Source organism: Oncorhynchus mykiss, chromosome 1 (genome assembly GCF_057628025.1).
Source record: "Oncorhynchus mykiss isolate SJ-2025 chromosome 1, ASM5762802v1, whole genome shotgun sequence".
Lineage (NCBI taxonomy): Eukaryota > Metazoa > Chordata > Actinopteri > Salmoniformes > Salmonidae > Oncorhynchus > Oncorhynchus mykiss.
Window position 1 is genome coordinate 68,472,009 of NC_143022.1, and position 18,011 is coordinate 68,490,019.

At 42.7% G+C, this 18,011-nt stretch overlaps 2 protein-coding genes across 7 annotated transcripts in view; one reads left to right on the top strand and one right to left on the bottom strand.

The window, feature by feature from the left end:
* The first annotated feature begins 800 nt into the window (after positions 1–800).
* LOC110527082 (tumor-associated calcium signal transducer 2) lies at positions 801–5,155 on the top strand. The gene is made up of 7 exons (XM_021608241.3): positions 801–1,057; positions 1,542–1,643; positions 3,313–3,571; positions 3,818–3,883; positions 3,973–4,135; positions 4,277–4,516; positions 4,697–5,155. Exons 1-7 carry the CDS (start codon positions 1,000–1,002, stop codon positions 4,718–4,720), a joined length of 912 nt encoding a protein of 303 aa, XP_021463916.1. The 5' UTR covers positions 801–999; the 3' UTR covers positions 4,721–5,155.
* A 5,599-nt stretch (positions 5,156–10,754) lies between these two features.
* The window catches only part of plekhh2 (pleckstrin homology domain containing, family H (with MyTH4 domain) member 2), a 68,609-nt gene continuing 61,352 nt past the window's right edge, over positions 10,755–18,011 (bottom strand). For 4 of the 6 annotated variants that reach the window (XM_021608248.3, XM_021608243.3, XM_090237498.1 and 1 more), the window contains exons 23-30: positions 17,471–17,626; positions 16,810–16,907; positions 16,562–16,703; positions 16,039–16,184; positions 15,571–15,700; positions 14,350–14,436; positions 14,082–14,231; positions 10,755–13,813 (exon numbers count right to left, since the gene is read on the bottom strand). In XM_021608248.3, the coding sequence (XP_021463923.3) occupies positions 13,628–13,813; positions 14,082–14,231; positions 14,350–14,436; positions 15,571–15,700; positions 16,039–16,184; positions 16,562–16,703; positions 16,810–16,907; positions 17,471–17,626 (1,095 nt within the window). In that variant the 3' untranslated portion in view covers positions 10,755–13,627. Of the gene's footprint in view, positions 13,814–14,081; positions 14,232–14,349; positions 14,437–15,570; positions 15,701–16,038; positions 16,185–16,561; positions 16,704–16,809; positions 16,908–17,470; positions 17,627–18,011 lie in introns of those variants that run through there. The other 2 variants (XR_016496615.1, XR_016496614.1) reach the window with 1 other exon arrangement.

The window sequence follows — 18,011 nt, forward strand, 5'->3', positions numbered from 1 at the left end:
TTTTTTTACAAATCTTGATTATTTTCTCAAAACAGTTTACCAATAAAGCCTAGATATTCTAATTACCTCATCTTATTTTTCATTGCTATTAGTTTGATTATATATATATATATATATACATATATTCTGCACAAAAACCTATTTTTTTGCGACTTACATTCCATCCCTGTGGTAGTTGCTAACCATTGCTATGAATGCTAAAATGCCGATATTACTGAAACATATAACACTTGTTGGCATGTCCCTCTGTACTGGCACAGACCTCCCCCTTGACTCATGTTGTTCTCTCTCGTTCTCTCTCTCGTTCTCTCTCTCTCACACACAGAGAGAGAGAGAGAGAGAGAGAGAGAGAGAGAGAGAGAGAGAGAGAGAGAGAGAGAGAGAGAGAGAGAGAGAGAGAGAGAGAGAGAGAGAGAGAGAGAGAGAGAGAGAGAGAGAGAGAGAGAGAGAGAGAGAGAGAGAGAGAGAGAGAGAGAGAGAGAGAGAGAGAGAGAGAGAGAGAGAGAGAGAGAGAGAGAGAGAGAGAGAGAGAGAGAGAGAGAGAGAGAGAGAGAGAGGAGAGAGAGAGAGAGAGAGAGAGAGAGAGAGAGAGAGAGAGAGAGAGAGAGAGAGAGAGAGGAGAGAGAGAGAGAGAGGAGAGAGAGAGAGAGAGATTGATTTGATTGATTCCTAATATGGTCAAGACGGGAAAAGAAGGTGAGCCAGGTAATACACCATACACCCCTTTCCCATTATGTAAATTAGCTGACGTCATGAGACTGACCTTTCTTATAAATCAAGCGATTCTTAACTACAGCATCATATAGCAATAGACGTTACAACGTTGTTCCAGAAAGCGTTTAAACAGGTGTAGCAGACATACCGTTGCTCGTTTGGTGAACTAGGAATCATTGGAGTGTGTAAACTGGTTGAACGAGCGGTAGCTGTGAGGAAGAGAGTACGCTTGTGTCGTTCAGGTGTTTACTCCATTTTTTTTCTCGGTTTTTCTCAAATTCAACTATGAAGATTTGGATTGCACTTCTTCTTGCGACTTTCGCAGTGGGTGCATCAGCTCAATGTAAGTTGCTTTTTAAAATAGGTATTTTTAACAAGGAAAATGTATTCTAATCATTTTGTTTTCTAACAAATACATATAGTAATGTTTACGGTAGCCCTGACCTCTAGCCAACTTTCAAAAGTTGGAGGCCGTTGGCTAAAACGTATAATTTGCGTGGGTAATTGTATTGCCCTCTGCTCTTAACTGCCTACATATAGACAGCCAGGTCTAATCAAGCTTTTCGGTATAACACCGTTTGCTTAAATATTACAATGACGTAATTGTATGAATTTTAGTTACACTCAAACCATCAGTTTCGGTGCGCAAAGAGCGGTCTGTTGTGTAACCGGTTCGAGTTCTCTACCTGTAGGCTTAATTACACCCTCCAGGGGGATTCATTTGTCACTTCGTTCTAGCATATAATGGCTATTTTTCTAGCAGACATGTCAATTACTTCACCGGTTAGCCTCATGTAGACTTGACGGGTTTAATTTGTCTTCCACAGGCACATGTGAGAGTTTCAAGTGGGCTACATGTGATGGCACCCCTTGTCAGTGTGGCGTTATGGTGGGAACTGGTGAAATGCAGAACCTGAACTGCTCTAACTGTAAGTACCTCATCAATAACAGGCCACGCTCATCTAATATTTTGAACTTTTTAAAGGTGCAGTCATGATTTTTCTCTCGGTTAAAATGACAATGCCCTTGTAAGAGACGTTTGACAAGATGGCCTGATAATTCAGCCTGTTTTGGCCTGCCGGGCAGTACATTTTGTTATTAATTGACCAATGAGTTCCAAACCTCTTTGCTGTTTCACTGTGGCTGGCAACCAATACATGTTGCATTACCACCACCTACTAGGTTATTACTATTTTATACTTTGTTTGGTGAAAAGGGGGATACCCTGCCATCTGACCCTACACGTTAATAACCCACCACCCTATTCCACTATTTTAAACCTGTCTGGTCCAGCTCAGGCCAATGGCCTGGAAGGATGGGCCACCAACACACACACTAAATCTTCTGACCTATTTGCATATGCAGTCACTAACTCTACCTACATGTACGTATTACCTTGACACCGGTACCCCCTGTATATAGCCCGCTATTGTTTACTGCTGCTCTTTATTTGTTCTTATCTTTTTTTGGGGGGTGGGGGTATTTTCTTAACTGCATTGTTGGTTAAGGGCTTGTAAGCATTTCACTAAGGTCTACTACAGCTGTTGTATTCGGCACGTGACAAATTTAGATTTCACCTCAAATCTCGTACACCCAAATACTTCTCTGCAGCTGCTACCAGTTGATAACCATTGCTTTGAATGCTAAAAAGCAAATCTTACTGAAGCGTATCCTTCTGTACTGGCACAGATTTACTCACAAATCCTCTCCGGATCCCTCCCCCTTGACACCTGTAACAACGTAATGGATTTGGCACAAAAGCTTGTATGGGATAACTGAAATATCCTTGCATCACTTTGTCGGGCAATAACTCAACATCAACACTCAAAAGATCCAACAGACTTCCGTTTCACTGCTCACGCCACCCAGTCTGCATCGCACCAAACGACGAGCATCACAAACACTGGGAATATTCCCCTTCAGTTGGTCCACTTTTACATTTTATGGCTGCTCCAGTAATCAATCCTGTCAACTGCAGTAACCATTCCCTCTGACCGGCAGAAACACAAGCAACTTTCACAAGACCACTTCAGGTTACATTCAGAATTCACAGCACCAACTCATTTTCAGCTACCCTGAAACCACATGTGGATCAGTTTAAAGGCAGGTGTCCACTTTCTCAAAACGTCACTCCTACTGTCACTAATCTTTATCAGTGCAAGCCTTGGGCTCTGAACTTAACCACACCCGCCACCTCTGATCATTTACCCTTTTTCACTTTAATTTGACCTCTGACCTCGAGCCAGTGTGCGGCTTAAACTTTCCACCATTTGACAACCCCCCCCCCCCCCACCGTCGTCAAACGATTCCTGCTTTCAAGACCTCTGCCAAGAAAGACTTTTCAGTTTTCACCACTCCCAGACCGTTGTAGCTATATTCTTGAGAAATTGCTCTTTCCTAAGAAGCTATTTATTTATTTTGACCATTTAATTGAACACACTTGTTAGCCATAAATTATTTGATATTGCAATGACTGCATTGGACATTTTTATATACTTCCTGTTTCGAATACTGCAACAACAGTCTGTGTTCATGGGTAGAAAAGTGTCACTCCCTGGATGGTGCTATTTTCAATATTTATTATCCCTCTCCTGTCAGTGGTCCCCAAATGCTTCCTGATGAAGGCAGAGATGTACCGTGCTAGGAAAGGCCTGTCCACTCGTACCGGAGGAAAGCCAGACAAGACCGCCTTTGTGGACAACGATGGCATCTACGACCCAGACTGTGAGACCACTGGTGCTTTCCGGGCCAAGCAGTGCAATAACACTAAGGAGTGTTGGTGTGTCAACAGTGCTGGCGTGCGCAGAACCGACAAGGGAGACGAGAGCCTTCGGTGTGAGAAGTTGGTGGAGACCTAGTAAGTGCCTATCGTGTATTGTAACTTCTCATGATTTTAGAATAAAGGGTTTGCATCATTCATGCGAGATGTGTTTTTGGCCTTGCCGTACAGCCTATGCTACACATGTGAACCATACATGCAGGATGAGTAAGTTGAGATGAAGGGTAGAGATGCCAAAGAGTGATAGGCTTCATCTCAATTCTGAAGCCTAAGCCATTGTACCAGGTATTTAAATCTAATCTACCCCCTGTCCCTTTCTCCTAGTTGGGTTCGCCTGGAGCTCAAGCACAAGCCAGTGAACAACGCTGTGGATGCTGCCAAGTTGCAGGCGTAAGTAGTTGTCTATTTTTCTAGAATTAATATTACAGCACTTGGAAATTGTTGCTGCGTGGAATAACTGAACTTTTGTCCTAATGCAGTGCCATAGCAACTGCCATCCAGAACCGTTACAGCTTTGACAAGACCTTTGTGAAGGAGGTGGAGTACGACCCTGAGGCTCGCCTGATCGTTGTCGATGTCAAGAAGGAGAAGGGAGACCGCAAGGCCGACCTGTCTCGTATGGCTTACTACATGGAGAAAGACGTAAGCCATGACCTCTCTTTGCTTTGGGCTTTCACTAAAGTAACAAAGATCAAGGTTGGAAAGATGCCTTCTGACCTCAATGGGACTTCCCAGTTAAAATAAACTTTGTCAAAACCCAGATTAACCTGTGACTATTCCCAGGTTAAGGTGCTGCCACTGTTCAAGGACCAGGCTAAGTTTGAACCCAGTGTGGACGGTCAGAAGCTGGAGATGGAGGATATCTTGGTGTACTATGTAGACGAGGAGGGCCCCACCTTCACCATGAAGAGGCTGACCGGGGGAGTTATCGCCGTCATCGTGGTGGTCATCCTGGCCGTGGCCGCCGGACTGCTGGTCCTCTACCTTGCGAGGAGGCGAGAGCGGGGGTACAGCAAAGCAGAGGTGAGTGGTCCAATAGTTCTCATTGATTTTTAAACGCTTGAAATGTGTAAAGTGGTCATGGTTTTATTAATGCAACCCTCTCTATCATTACTAGTTTACGATCATCAAAACCGTACTAACCTGTTGGAAAAAAAACAATTGCCCCCTGATGATGCCTGATGTTTTGTTTGTGTCTTTCAGCCCAGAGAGATGGAGGCCATGTAGACAAAAATTAACCACAGAGCTGGTTCTACGCTGAAATATTAACACCTTGTATAGTGCCTTTTATATAACATTCTGTTTGCAATTGTGTTTAATATTGTTACTTGAGGGATGCCGTTTTGGAAAGGATTGGTCAAATCTATTTAGCACTATTACTACTTCCCAGCATTTTTATTTATGAGCTGTTGCTTTAACCGTGTAACCTTTTGATTTAAATGAAGATGTTTGAATGCTGTAGATCCCGCAAACTTGACTCTGGACATAAACGCCAGTTCCACTTCAATAATAAAATGTTCCACACTAGTCAGGGACTTATTTAGATCTGGGGCACCAGGTAGGTGCAATTTTAGTATCAGGTAGAACAGAACCGGCAGGTTGTACGGTTTCATATGAACTTTGTGTTTTTGATTTTTTTTAATAAAGTGTGGATTTTAAAATGTATCTTGTTTTTTTTAAATATTTGTCAATTGTGTTTCTTCTTCAGCCAAGAGATTTAGCATTTGAGCCAGGTACTACTTTTTGTAAGGTGTCTCAATGGAAAATTACTGTGCAGAGTCAGATTAGAGGTGTGTGGTGTTTAGACACCTTAGCCAAATGCATATAAGTTATTCACAATTCCTGACATTTTAATCCTAGTAAAAATTCCGTCTTAGGTCCGTTAGGATCGCCACTTTATTTTATGACCCCAAGCTTTATGCTTGGGGTCATTGTCCATTTGCGACCAAGATTTAACTTCCTGACTGTTGCGTCAATATATTTTCCTTCATGATGTCATCTATTTTGTGACGTGCACCAGTCCCTCCTGCAGCAAAGCACCCTCACAACATGATGCTGCCACCCCCGTGCTTCACGGTTGGGATGGTGTTCTTCGGCTTGCAAGTGTCCCCCTTTTCCTCCAAACGTAACGATGGCCAAACGGTTTTATTTTTTTTGTTTCATCAGACTAGAGAACATATTGCCAGTCTTTGTCCCCATGTGCAGTTGCAAACCGTAGTCAAATTTATGGTGGTTTTGGAGCAGTGGCTTCTTCCTTGCTGAGTGGTCTTTCAGGTTGTCACTAGATACTTTTGTACCTGTTTCCTCCATCTTCACAAGGTCCTTCGCTGTTCTGGGATAGATTTGCACTCTTCACACAAGTACTTTCATCTCTAGGAGAAAGAACGTGTCTCCTTCCTGAGCGGTATGACGGTTGCGTGGTCCCATGGTTTTTTTACTTGCATACTATTGTTTGCACAGATTAACGTGGTACCTTCAGGTGTTTGGCAATTGCTCCCAAGGATGAGCCAGCCTTGTGGAGGTCTTCAGTTTATTTTTTTAGGATTAGGGTGATTTCTATTGGTTTTTTTTTTTTTTTTTTTCCCATGATGTCACGCAAAGAGGCACTGGGTTTGAAGTTAGGCCTGGAAAAACATCAACAGGTACACCTCCAATAGGCTAATTAATATAATTTGAGTCAATCAGAAGCTTCTAAAGCCATGACAATTTTCTGGAATTTTCCAAACAGTTTAAGGCACAGTCAACTTGGTGTATGTAAACTTCTAACCCATGAATTGTGATAGTGACATACTCAATAATTGTTGGAAAAATGACATACACAAAGTAGATGTCCTACCCAACTTTCCAAAACTATAATAAAAAATTGTGGAGTGGTTGAAAATGAGTTTTATTGACTCCAACCTAAGTGTGTAAACTTCCAAAGTAAACTGTATTTAATGCTGTCTGTCGCCACCCTAGCAATAGGGATTTGTTGTCCAGAGCAGTATGGAGGGCTGTCAAGCGCCTGCCTATTCCTCTTTGGATTGGTGGATACATCTTGTTGGAATATTTGAGGGGTGTTAGCTGCCTGTATTCAGTGGAGAGCTACTAGCCACGTGAATATGCATAGGCATCTCGACAACTCTAATCTTTTCAAAGTTGCCAGGATGTCGAGTGTCCTGTATCAGTACACAAGCTAAATATTACGAAACTTCTATTTAATCAAATAAACCTCATGTAGCAAATATACAATTTTGTCACAACACAACACAATGTCTCAAGTTGAGGGAGCATACAATTGGTATGCTGACTACAGGAATGTCCACCAGGGCTGTTGCCAGAGAATTGAATGTTAATTTCTCTTCCGTAAGCCACCATTTTAGAGAATTTGGCAGTACGTCCAACCGGCCTCACAACCACAGACCTTGTGTATAGCTTCATGGGTGTGAGTGGTTTGCTGATGTCAACATTTTGAACAGAGTTGCCCATGGTGGCAGTGGAGTTATGGTATGGGCAGACAAGCTTCAAACACAATTGCATTTTATCGATGGCAATTTGAATGCACTGAACTACCATGACGAGATCCTGAGGTCCATTTCTTTTAAGGTATCTGTGACCAACAGATGCATATCTGTATTCCCAGTCATGTGAAATCCATAGATAAACACAATTTATTTATTTAATTTGACTGATTTCTTTATGAACTGTAACTCACTAAAATCGTAGAAATTGTTGCATGTAGGCATTTATATTAAGTATATGTAAACATTGTTACCCCTAAACATAATTGTATGGCTAGTATTGGTCATGGCACTTCTCTGAACCTCAGCCATGCACATTTACACATCTCTGACTTGATCCCAGCTGAGCTCAAGCAGTGAAGAAACGGGAACCACTGAGCATGTTTTCACACATTATGTACTTCAGACATGTTTGAACACTGTACAAACTAATTGTCTGGGTGTGTATTTGGATATGTTGCCAAACAGGACTGCTAATCCATGTTATGTGGAAATGGCTTCCATCTTCTCTATAGTTCCTCTGTAGTGCCCCTATTTCTCTTTCTGACCCCACTGTCCACAAGTCCCGAGTATGTCAGTCAATCCAGTAGAAAAGTCAACTATGGTTTGATTTCACTTTGTTTACATTCAGAGACAGTTTTGTTATTCTCCCCAAGGTGAAAAGACTCAATAGGGCGTGGTCACCTCTGGTCTCTGCTCCATGTGAGTCACACGTTCAGTATCTGTTATACTCTGTTAGAAATGCCACTGAGTGTCTGGTCTCTATAGACCTTACTATCATGGGATCATTGATACTTTTTGTGGGGGCTTTTGAAAGTATGCCTGTATTTTTTCCAGGTATATTCAATACATACAGATGAGCTATGACCATGAACGCTTGAATGTGTGAATTGTTTATGAAAGATCTATTATCTCTGAGCTTGTGTTAATATTAATATAAATTGCTTTACATTGAGAATGTATTTTCATGCCAGTCGATTGAGAAGGGCCTATGTGTAGATATGACACCACCTGTTTCATGGGGCACTCGGTAGCTTAGCAGTTAAGCGCATTGGGCTAGTAACCGAAAGGTTGCTGGTTCAAATCCCCAAACTGAATAGGTAAAAAAACATCTGTAAGGCATTTATCCCTTATTGCTCTGGATAAAATGGATGTGGTTAGTCAACCTCGGCTCTGAAACTGTTTGGCATCACATCAGCCCTGTTTGTTAAGTTTAGGTCCACATAATTCTCTATGCTATTACTAACCAGGAGGTGGACTGAGTTTGTGTGAGGCATGCCATCTCAGGATGGTAAACTGTATTTACTGCTCTCTTATCAGACCTGTTGGTGTCAGAATGTCAAGTCAAACACCTTAAGGTATCAGTAGAATTGTAGTTAACCAGTCTCTCTATGCACCATAGTGCCCTAAAAACTCAGGACCCTGTCTGCGGTGCAAACACTTAAACGACACCCTATCCCCTCAGCCCACAAATTAAGTGGACACTTCTGATGTCGTATCATGACGAGTATAGCGAGGGAGGAAGGAATGATATTTAAATGGACCACCCTTGGCTGGATATTCGTCACTCGTTCGTCTCGCGTTGTGTTTTCAGCCATCGGTAGCTTGTGGGTGCTTTATATGCGCTACAGTCAATTAAGAGTGCATGTCTATTTATATTAAATATATAATTATTAAGATATCCCTACTGTATGATTGCTAGCAAATTAATTATCTAACTAAGGTCAGCCTGCCTAGCTGGAACTTCTGAAGGATTTTTTTCATTTCTACAATTTCCAAAAGATGACTAACAAAAACACATTTTCTTTTTACGAGACGTGTTTGTGCCATCATGTGCATTAGTAGCACAATTTCGAACTTACTTGCATTAATTTTTACTTACACTTGTATGTTGACACATCCGCCACGCTGATCCTCAACACGGGGGCCCCTCAGGGGTGCGTGCTCAGTCCCCTCCTGTACTCCCTGCACAGCCAGGCATGACTCTAATACCATCATTAAGTTTGCCGATGACACAACAGTGGTAGGCCTGATCACCGACAACGACGAGACAGCCTATAGGGAGGAGGTCAGAGACCTGACCGTGTGGTGCAAGGACAACAACCTCTCCCTCAATGTGATCAAGACAAAGGAAATGATTGTGGACTACAGGAAAAGGAGGACCGAGCACACCCCCATTCTCATCGAAGGGGCTGTAGTGGAGCAGGTTGAGAGCTTCAAGTTTCTTGGCTTCCACATCACTAAAACTAACATGGTCCAAGCACACCAAGACAGTTGCGAAGAGAGCACGACAAAACCTATTCCCCCTCAGGAGACTGAAAAGATTTGGCATGGGTCCTCAGATCCTCAAAAGGTTCTACAGCTGCACCATCCTGACGGGTTGCAGCACATCACTGGGGCCAAGCTTTTTGCCTTCCAGGACCTCTATACCAGGTGGTGTCAGAGGAAGGCCCTAAAAGTTGTCAAAGACTCCAGCCACCCATGTCATACACTGTTCTCTCTGCAACCGCATGGCAAGCGGTACCGGAGCGCCAAGTCTAGGTCCAAGAGGCTTCTAAACAGCTTCTACCCCCAAGCCATAAAACTCCTGAACATCTAATCAAATGGCTACCCAGACTATTTGCATTGCCTGCCCCACCCCCCCTTTACGCTGCTGCTACTCTCTGTTATTTTCTATGCATAGTCACTTTAATAACTCTACCTACATGTACATATTACCTCAATTACCGCAACTAACCAGTCCCCCCGCACCTTCACTCTGTACCAGCACCCCCTGTAAATAGCCTCGTTATTATTTTACTGCTGCTCTTTAATTATTTGTTAATTTATTTATATTTTTGTACTTTTCTTAAAACTGCATTGTGGGTTAAGTAAGTAAGCATTTCACTGTAAGGTCTTCTACACCTGTTGTATTCATCGCATGTGACAAATAACATCTGATTTGAATAGTATATCTACATCTGAGAGAGAGATTATTAGCCAAATTGACAAGGGTTACGATTGTTGCATTTGAAAGGTGCAGGGCAAGAGATAATTTCCACATTATGAACACCAGAAGCTAACTATTGAAAACCTGTCTCAGCTTACACACATTGTTGGGTTTGGTGTTTGGTTCTGGAGATTATTCTTTTACTAGCAGTATGGCTACAAATAATTAGCATTTTTGGATGTTTCCAGGTGTCAACATCGATTAACCAATGAATTGGACACCTGTCTATCAAAGTGTTATAATCATGCATTTGGTACATGACTTATTGTCGAAGGATTTCCTTTCTCACTGGAGTTTCTCTTACTCCTTAAAACAAAAACTAAAATACTACACAAATATACAAAAATAGCCTTAAAAATTAATACTTGCTATTTTCAATAGTCATTACAAATTGTTTTCTCTATGTTTCCCATTCCAAACTCTTCCTCCTTCTACTGTTTCTCTCCTCTCCTAAGCAACACAAAGTACCTCTCTAACTAGTTTAGACAGGTTTGGGTGTCAGATATTCCCCTTCCGCCCACTGTTCCTGGAATGAGGGTGTGTCAGTTCCCCGACAGGCCCTATTGAAAGCTCCACAGCATCAGCCAAAGAGAGAACAACAGTCAATACTACTGGGAGATATATTTTGGAACAGTTTTTTAATTTAAAAAAAAAAATAAGTCTGTTTTAATAGGAGAATTACACTGTTTAAAATGGCGGCAGGCAGTCGGTTAACCCTGGACCATCTCTGTGGGGATTCCAAATGCCTGTCTGTAGCACAACTCCAAGGGTGTCCGTTTGCCAATGGCGTTTATTTAAATATTTGTACAATAATGACCATTTTAAAAGATGCATTCTACATATATTTATAAAAATGTATGGCATATCAAAATAAATACCTAAGTCATACAGTATAAGCTTGTATTTTGGGAATGACACGCAGCATGAACAGCAAAACACGCACGAGAAACAAGGAACATACAGCTCAAAATGGGTTCAGATTCTAATGAATGATCATACTGATCTAAACATATGCTTTCCAGTTCAACTTCATAGTAACGTGATGCAAAATGGAACAAATGGGTCGTGCTTTGGTTTAAATTCAATTTGTCAACTGTCACACCCTCCTTCCACTGTAATACAAAAATTGCACTCCTTTACCCCCCCCCCCCCCCCCCCCCCCCCCCCAGGCCCACAACACATATACTGAATACTGGTAAGTAGTTTCCTCATTCTTCATCCTGGATGTACTGAAAGGACAAGTGAAAACAACATGGCGGTCACTGGTCACCTACCAGTAATCCAGGTTGAGTTTTGGACCATTTCAGTTCCCCCAACAGGCCACTCAGTAACCAAGAGGTGATCAAGTGGTGTCCGGTAGAGACATCACCATTCATTTTCTGTGTTCAGGGTTCACTCTGACATTGTTTTAAGGCTTTGTTTTACTGTTGACAGTTGAAGCTGATTTAAGGATTGTAATGTCGATTCGCTCTCCTTAAATGTAAATCATCTGATTTATTCATTTCAGTGTAGTTAAATAAAGGTTCAATGTAAAAAATAATAATAATGTTTTAAAAATTGTTTCAGTCTCTGAACTTTTTAAGCAACATTTTCGCAGTCTCCTGAATTAGCCTAGTGTGCATTGGCGCACATGTGCAACTGGCCCGAGCTGGTTTTCCCTGGCTAAACTATGCTAGTTTTCATCCTCATTGCCAAACTTCAGAATAAATACATTTTATTTTAACTAGGCAAGTCAGTTAAGAACAAATTCTTATTTACAATGACGGCCCACACCGGCCGAACCCGGACGACGCTGGGCCAATTGTGCGCCACTCTATGGGACTCCCAATCACGGCCGGTTGTGATACAGACTGGATTCAAACCAGGGTGTCTGTAGTGACGCCTCTAGCACTGAGATGCAGTGCCTTAGACCGCTGCGCCACTCGGGAGCCCATAAATAATGCAACTTCAGAATCCCTTTGCTAGTGATGCAATCATTTAGTTAAGAAATTCACTGGAATGCAGCAATGATATCCTTCGTCACCGCCATCTTAAGACAGATATCTTAAACCAGTCATGACTATTCAACAAAAAAATAAATCATTTTGAAGTTACTTTCCAGCAAATGTCTTAGTTACGTGATTGTATAACTAGCAAGGGAGTTTTGAAGTTGATGCAGTATTTCCTCACCACTTCATAGGGCTCGACCATCTTTTAAAGGGGCAGTGCAGTCTAAAACATGATTTTCCTGTGTTTGATATATATTTCCACACTATAAAGGTTGGAATAATACTGTGAAATTGTGAAAATGCCCTTTTAGTGTACGGGCTGTTTAAAAAAGGTGCCTGACATTTCAGCTTGTTTGACTGGGTGGAATTTTGGACCGCCAATCGACATCACCAGGCGAGATAAGTTAATAGACCAATAACAATGAGAGTTTGCCCTCATCTCTGTCAATAAAAGCTGGTTTTAAGGTTACACTTCCCTCCCATTAGGCCCCTCACTCAGGCCACTCTCAGACAGTCCGAGCAACATTCTTGCTGGAGAAATATTGGACTTTTAATACACCAACTACTCATAAAGCGGTCTTTCTCAATACTGTACTGTGTCACTTCCACTTACCCAATCATGTGCATCAATCACTTCCATTGCATTCTTTCCCACGTCTCCACAAACTAGCCACTTACACCACTCCCTTTCCTCAATCTCTGTACTGTCCATGCAACCAACTTCGCACGAAGGAAGCTTATTCATCTCTCCACTCCAACCATAGTGGGCCAGTTGGCTAAAACAGCAACCCCAACGTCATCCTATGTCCTTTCAATAATCCTGTTCTACATGGCACTTGTACTTAAGGCTATATCATAGGCTGATCGTGTTGGTTTCCTTTACCTTATTTCACACCCAGAAATATGAACAACAAAAAAAGGTCCTCTGTTGGAAACTGGCATTATAGGCCGCAGTAGAAACAGAAGAAAAATATGTAGAGGCGCTATACAACGGCGACCCTGGCCGTGACCCCACTCCTTGTGGGTGTCTAATGGGGAGTTGGGATATGCAACAAACAAAAAACATTTGGAGTACACACTAGTGTGTAACAGGACAAATATAAGCACCCCCCAAATTATTATTATAATAATAGAGGTACAAAAGTTTAAAGGCAGGAAGTAAACTGTGTACAAAGTTACAAAAAATAGAAAACAAGCAATAGAAAATACTGAAAAGCTTAAACTAGAGAAGGCTTTAGAGTTTAAGGCTGTCTGTCAATAAATAACACTGACCTTGCTCTTTGGTGAGCGAACAGACTAATCTACAGCGGATGAATTAAAGTGCACAGGGATGAGAAAAAGCTCACTATGGACCATTGTACCATGTACCCACTGTACCATGCCATAAGTCTCTGCACTGGAGTTCGTCAGTCCCCTGTCACGTGATCAGAGACGAGACTGGGTGGCGTCATTATGCCACAACGTGTCAAAACGTTTTGCAATGGGAAAAGTAAATGGCTGTTTCTTATTGGACAGGTTAAGATTGTACCCCCCCCCCCCCCCCCCTGTTTCACTCCATTTCGTACCTACTGAACACAACCCTGATTCCACGTACTCCGCTGATCCCCTGGCCTGATATAAATGTATGTAGCTGTTCTTGCAGCTTGTAGAAGGGCGATCACAGGAGAGTAGGTGCCTTGCTAGGTCTGCCTGCCGCTGGTGGTGATTTACTCCTTAGCTCTTTGCTCTTGAGATTGACAGGCTGAGCCACCAGCAAGGCAGGGGCAGAGAGGTGGTGGGTGGCGGCTTTCTGTTGATGGGCACTGTTGATGTAACTGGAGATGAGAAGGGTCATCTCCCTGTTCTGCAAAACAAAACAGAACCTTTTCACCTCTTTACATAAGTGCAAATCTACCTGCACATAGTTCACCTGAGCCTCTGAAATCGGAAATGGCTGTTGAGAGAGAGAGACAGAGAGAGAGAGAGAGACAGAGAGAGAGAGAGAGAGAGACAGAGAGAGAGACAGAGAGAGAGAGAGAGAGAGAGTAGGAGAGTGAGAGTGCACAAGGGAGTAAAGAAGAGAGAGAGAGCAGGATAGGGAGAGTGTGTTCTTGTGTGCCTCACACACTAACCTTGGAGGTGGCCATAGTGAACAGGTGTTTCTCTGTGGGCTTGTCTTTGGTAGCATTACTGCCAATGCTCTGGCTTACCACCAGCATAAAGTCCTGATTGCAGCCTCCAAACGTCATCAGGTTCTTATAAGGGTGGGACACCAGCAGTTTCTACACAGTAAAGGGGAACATGGAGAGTGATGGGCGTAGTGAGCGGAGAGACTAGTGGGAAACCACAGGAAACCATGCATAAACCAAAATATGAAAAGATGGTAGTAGAAATGCTTACAATGGAGTTGTGCTCCAGCACGCTGATGCCATCCTCATGCACTGCCAGCCACAGGTGGGCACCCTGCTCAGGAGAGGGCGTGATGGACTGAACGATCACAGGGTCAGAGAGACAAATCAGGGGAGAGCACAGAGAAAGAGTGATAGGTGGTTAACATCTTCATTCAATGCAAGGAACACATATATATGCCTGATTACCGACAATGATGAGACAGCCTATAGGGGGGAGGTCAGAGACCTGGCCTTGTGGTGCCAGGACAACAACCTCTCCCTCACTGTGATCAAGACAAAGGAGCTGATCGTGGACTACAGGAAAAGGCGAGCCTAACAGGCCGCCATTAACATCGACGGGGCTGTAGTGGAGCAGGTTGAGAGCTTCAAGTTCCTTGGTGTCCACATCACCAACAAACTAACATGGTCCAAACACACCAAGACAGTCGTGAAGAGGGCACAACAAAACCTTTTCCCCCTCAGGAGACTGAAAAGATTTGCTATGGGTCCCCAGACCCTCAAAAAGTTCTACAGCTGCACCATCGAGAGCATATTGACCGGTTGCATCACCGCCTGGTATGGCAACTGCTCGGCATCTGACTATAAGGCGCTACAGAGGTGTAAATAGTCCGGTGGCCATTTAATTAATTGTTCAGCAGTCTTATGGCCTGGGGGTAGAAGCTGTTAAGGAGCCTTTTAATGTGTTGCTTTTTAATTAATTTTTTACTTTAGCTCATTTGGTAAAAATGTTACTAACTCTTTCTTGAACTGCACAGTTGGTTAAGGGCTTGTAAGTAAGCATTTCACAGTAAGGTGTTGTATTTGGAGCATGTGACAAATAAAGTTTGATTTGATATTGGACGATAAAACACACTGCTGACTAAATCATGGCTTTTTATAAAGGCTAACTTGTACTATGTAAGGCTAAGTGTGTACCTGCAGTATATTGTCCAGCTGGTTCTCTCTCTCTCTCTCACACACACACACACACACACACACACACACACACACACACAGCCATTTCTGTGGTGTTTTTTGTTTCTAAAAGAGCCAATATTAATGTGTGCACCACCACATTGTCTCTTCGTGTGTTGCAGGTCATAGAAAAAACCCAATGCTCAGTGTGGCCAATAATGAGGTCATCTGAAATGTCAACAAATATTTAAATGTGTATGTGGAAGTATTTTTAAATAAAATCATTAGTCTTTGTCCAGTACATAAACACACACACCTCTGCTTCAAACAGCTTGGCCCCGAAGAAGGGCCATTTCCTAGCCACAGTCAGGTAGATGCGTACACACTCGGATGAACTTCGACCCCTGAGTGATGCCCATCGGGTGGACAGACGCTGGCGCAGTTGCCTGGGGGGGTGGGAGAGGGTAGTTTATCAATGACAGAGTGTGTGTGAGGGGGATGAATAAATAACTGAAAGTATTTGAATCAGACCAAGAGAGAGTAATAATTACCCTTCGAGAGGTGTGTGAAACTTGGGTAAAGAAGGAAATAATATCATACCCGGGTCCAAATACTATTTGAAATCTTTCAAATACTTTTAGCATTTGCTTTAGCGTGCCCTGAGTGTCATATGGTCGGGCTTTGCACTTTTAAAACTATTCTATTGGTTCCTTTGCGTCAAACAAGTCCAGACAAACGGTTTTGAACCCAGGTCTGTATAATGTAACACATTCTAGCAGCTTACCTGAGTTGTTCCTCAGTGGATGTCCTGCGGTAGTGTTTTGGGTAGAACCTCTCCAGTACCTGTTTCAGGGTCTGGTTGGACTTGGTCTGGGCTGAGTTGGGGCTGGCTGGGGTGGAGAACGGACGCTCAAAATCTCCAAACTCCACCTGAGACCAAAAACAATGACATTAACATTAAAAAAGGGGACACTAGGCTTTACAGTGCGATACCGTCTAATGTCCACGACTGACAGGGAATACTTTAAAAGGTTCCCATTAAACCTGTCTATATTCTACAACTCTGAATACACTGTTTACTTTCAAAACAAGGTGAGACAATGACAAGTTGGCAAACTTCTCACACCCAGGCTAGGGGTACTGCAATGGCATTCAATACAATTGCAAAATCCCCATTCAACACATAGACAAAGGCAGAATAGATGATACGTCATTTACAATGGGCAGACAGTGAGGAGAGAGAAAAGACACCAATGATGTGTATAACTTATGTGATGATGTACAGTAGGCATATGGACGTCACAGACCTGGGCAAGCAGGGCAGACATCTCCAGAGCCAGTTCCTTGTTGACAGGGAAGTGTCCTGCTGCGATGGCCTCGTTGGCCTGATAGACCAGGAGCAGCCTCTCTCTTTCGGACTCACCTCTCACCTGAGGAGAGAAGTAGAGCCTGCAAACCCACACCCAGACACAGGTAGAGTGTTACAAAAGGTTGACTGGTGGCGAATGAGATCTCTACATACAAACAGTATGTGAATGTAAAGTGTCAAATCTACCTGTTCTTGTAGGTGAGCCTGACAGTCCTGGTGTTCTCAGATTTGCCCGTGTGCTGCTCCTTGGAGGCCTGCTCCCATTTGGAGATGATGTCACAGATCTGCGAGAGAGGAAGACATGCAACTTTTGTGATGAAGGCTTTGTTGGGGGAAAAAAATGAATAAAGAACCCTGAAAAGGCCATTCGAACCAATTTGTTCAGCACAATAACCGTGTCTACATATGTGAAAACGGCACCTTTTTTGGACAAATTTTTCGGACAAACAAATATCAGGTTAAGAAGCTCTGCCCGATGACATGATCAAAAGTTAAAACATTGTAAAAACTGTGATTTTCAAATGCAAAGAGATTCGCGTTGACGTGGGGAGCAAGAAAATACCCTCCCTCCGGCTAGAAACTCTGGAGAAAAGCATAGAGAAGCATTTTATAGGACCTTTAATCTGATCTTTTTAACCACCGATCATAGAAACACGCCATTTCTACATATGTAGACACTGGTATGGTGCTGAAGACAATGAATATGAGGTTGAAAAGTGGCGGAATTGCCCTTTAAGTGCTTTTCTAATAAACACAGCGGATATTGTCCCACATTTTTAAGTGGAGAAAACTCCTTCATTTTATTTGTGTGTTGACTCTGTGAACGCGGCCAGCTATTCAGTCTGACCTTGATGCCCCCCTGTAGACAGTGCTCCAGCTCTCGTCCAGTAGGGTCGTCCGTGTAGAGGCTGAAGCCTGATTGACCAGTTTTCCTCATGCCTGTGTCTTGGTTCAGCCTGCACTGAAATTCCTCCACTGTGGTAGAGGCATCAAAGCCCACTACCTGTATGGGGTACAATACACTGTAAATGTGTGTGTGTGTGTGTGTGTGTGTGTGTGTGTGTGTGTGTGTGTGTGTGTGTGCGCGCACTAGGGTTGCATAGAAACTTTATTTTTTTTATCAGATTACATCTAGTTGCCTTTTGGGTACTTCAGATTATCACAGGTGTCTGTAATTATCTCACTGTGTGGCCTTATCACATGTAGAATATATAAAATAATCAAATAAGATTATTTTGTGAAAACCACTGGTGTTTAATACGAGGGTTTCAGCACGAAATATATTTGATATATTTTACCATGTCAAATGTCTTTGTTGTAAATGTTTTGATACCAAACTGGTGGCCGTTGTGAAAAAAAGTAAATAGCTGAAAGTGTTGCAGAGTTTA

Bases quoted from the DNA above. Each gene is read 5' to 3' on its own strand.
- LOC110527082 (XM_021608241.3), top strand. From the start codon at position 1,000: ATGAAGATTTGGATTGCACTTCTTCTTGCGACTTTCGCAGTGGGTGCA. The intron at 1,058-1,541 runs GTAAGTTGCTTT...TGTCTTCCACAG, and splicing joins AGTGGGTGCATCAGCTCAAT to GCACATGTGAGAGTTTCAAG. The intron at 3,572-3,817 runs GTAAGTGCCTAT...CCTTTCTCCTAG, and splicing joins GAGAAGTTGGTGGAGACCTA to TTGGGTTCGCCTGGAGCTCA.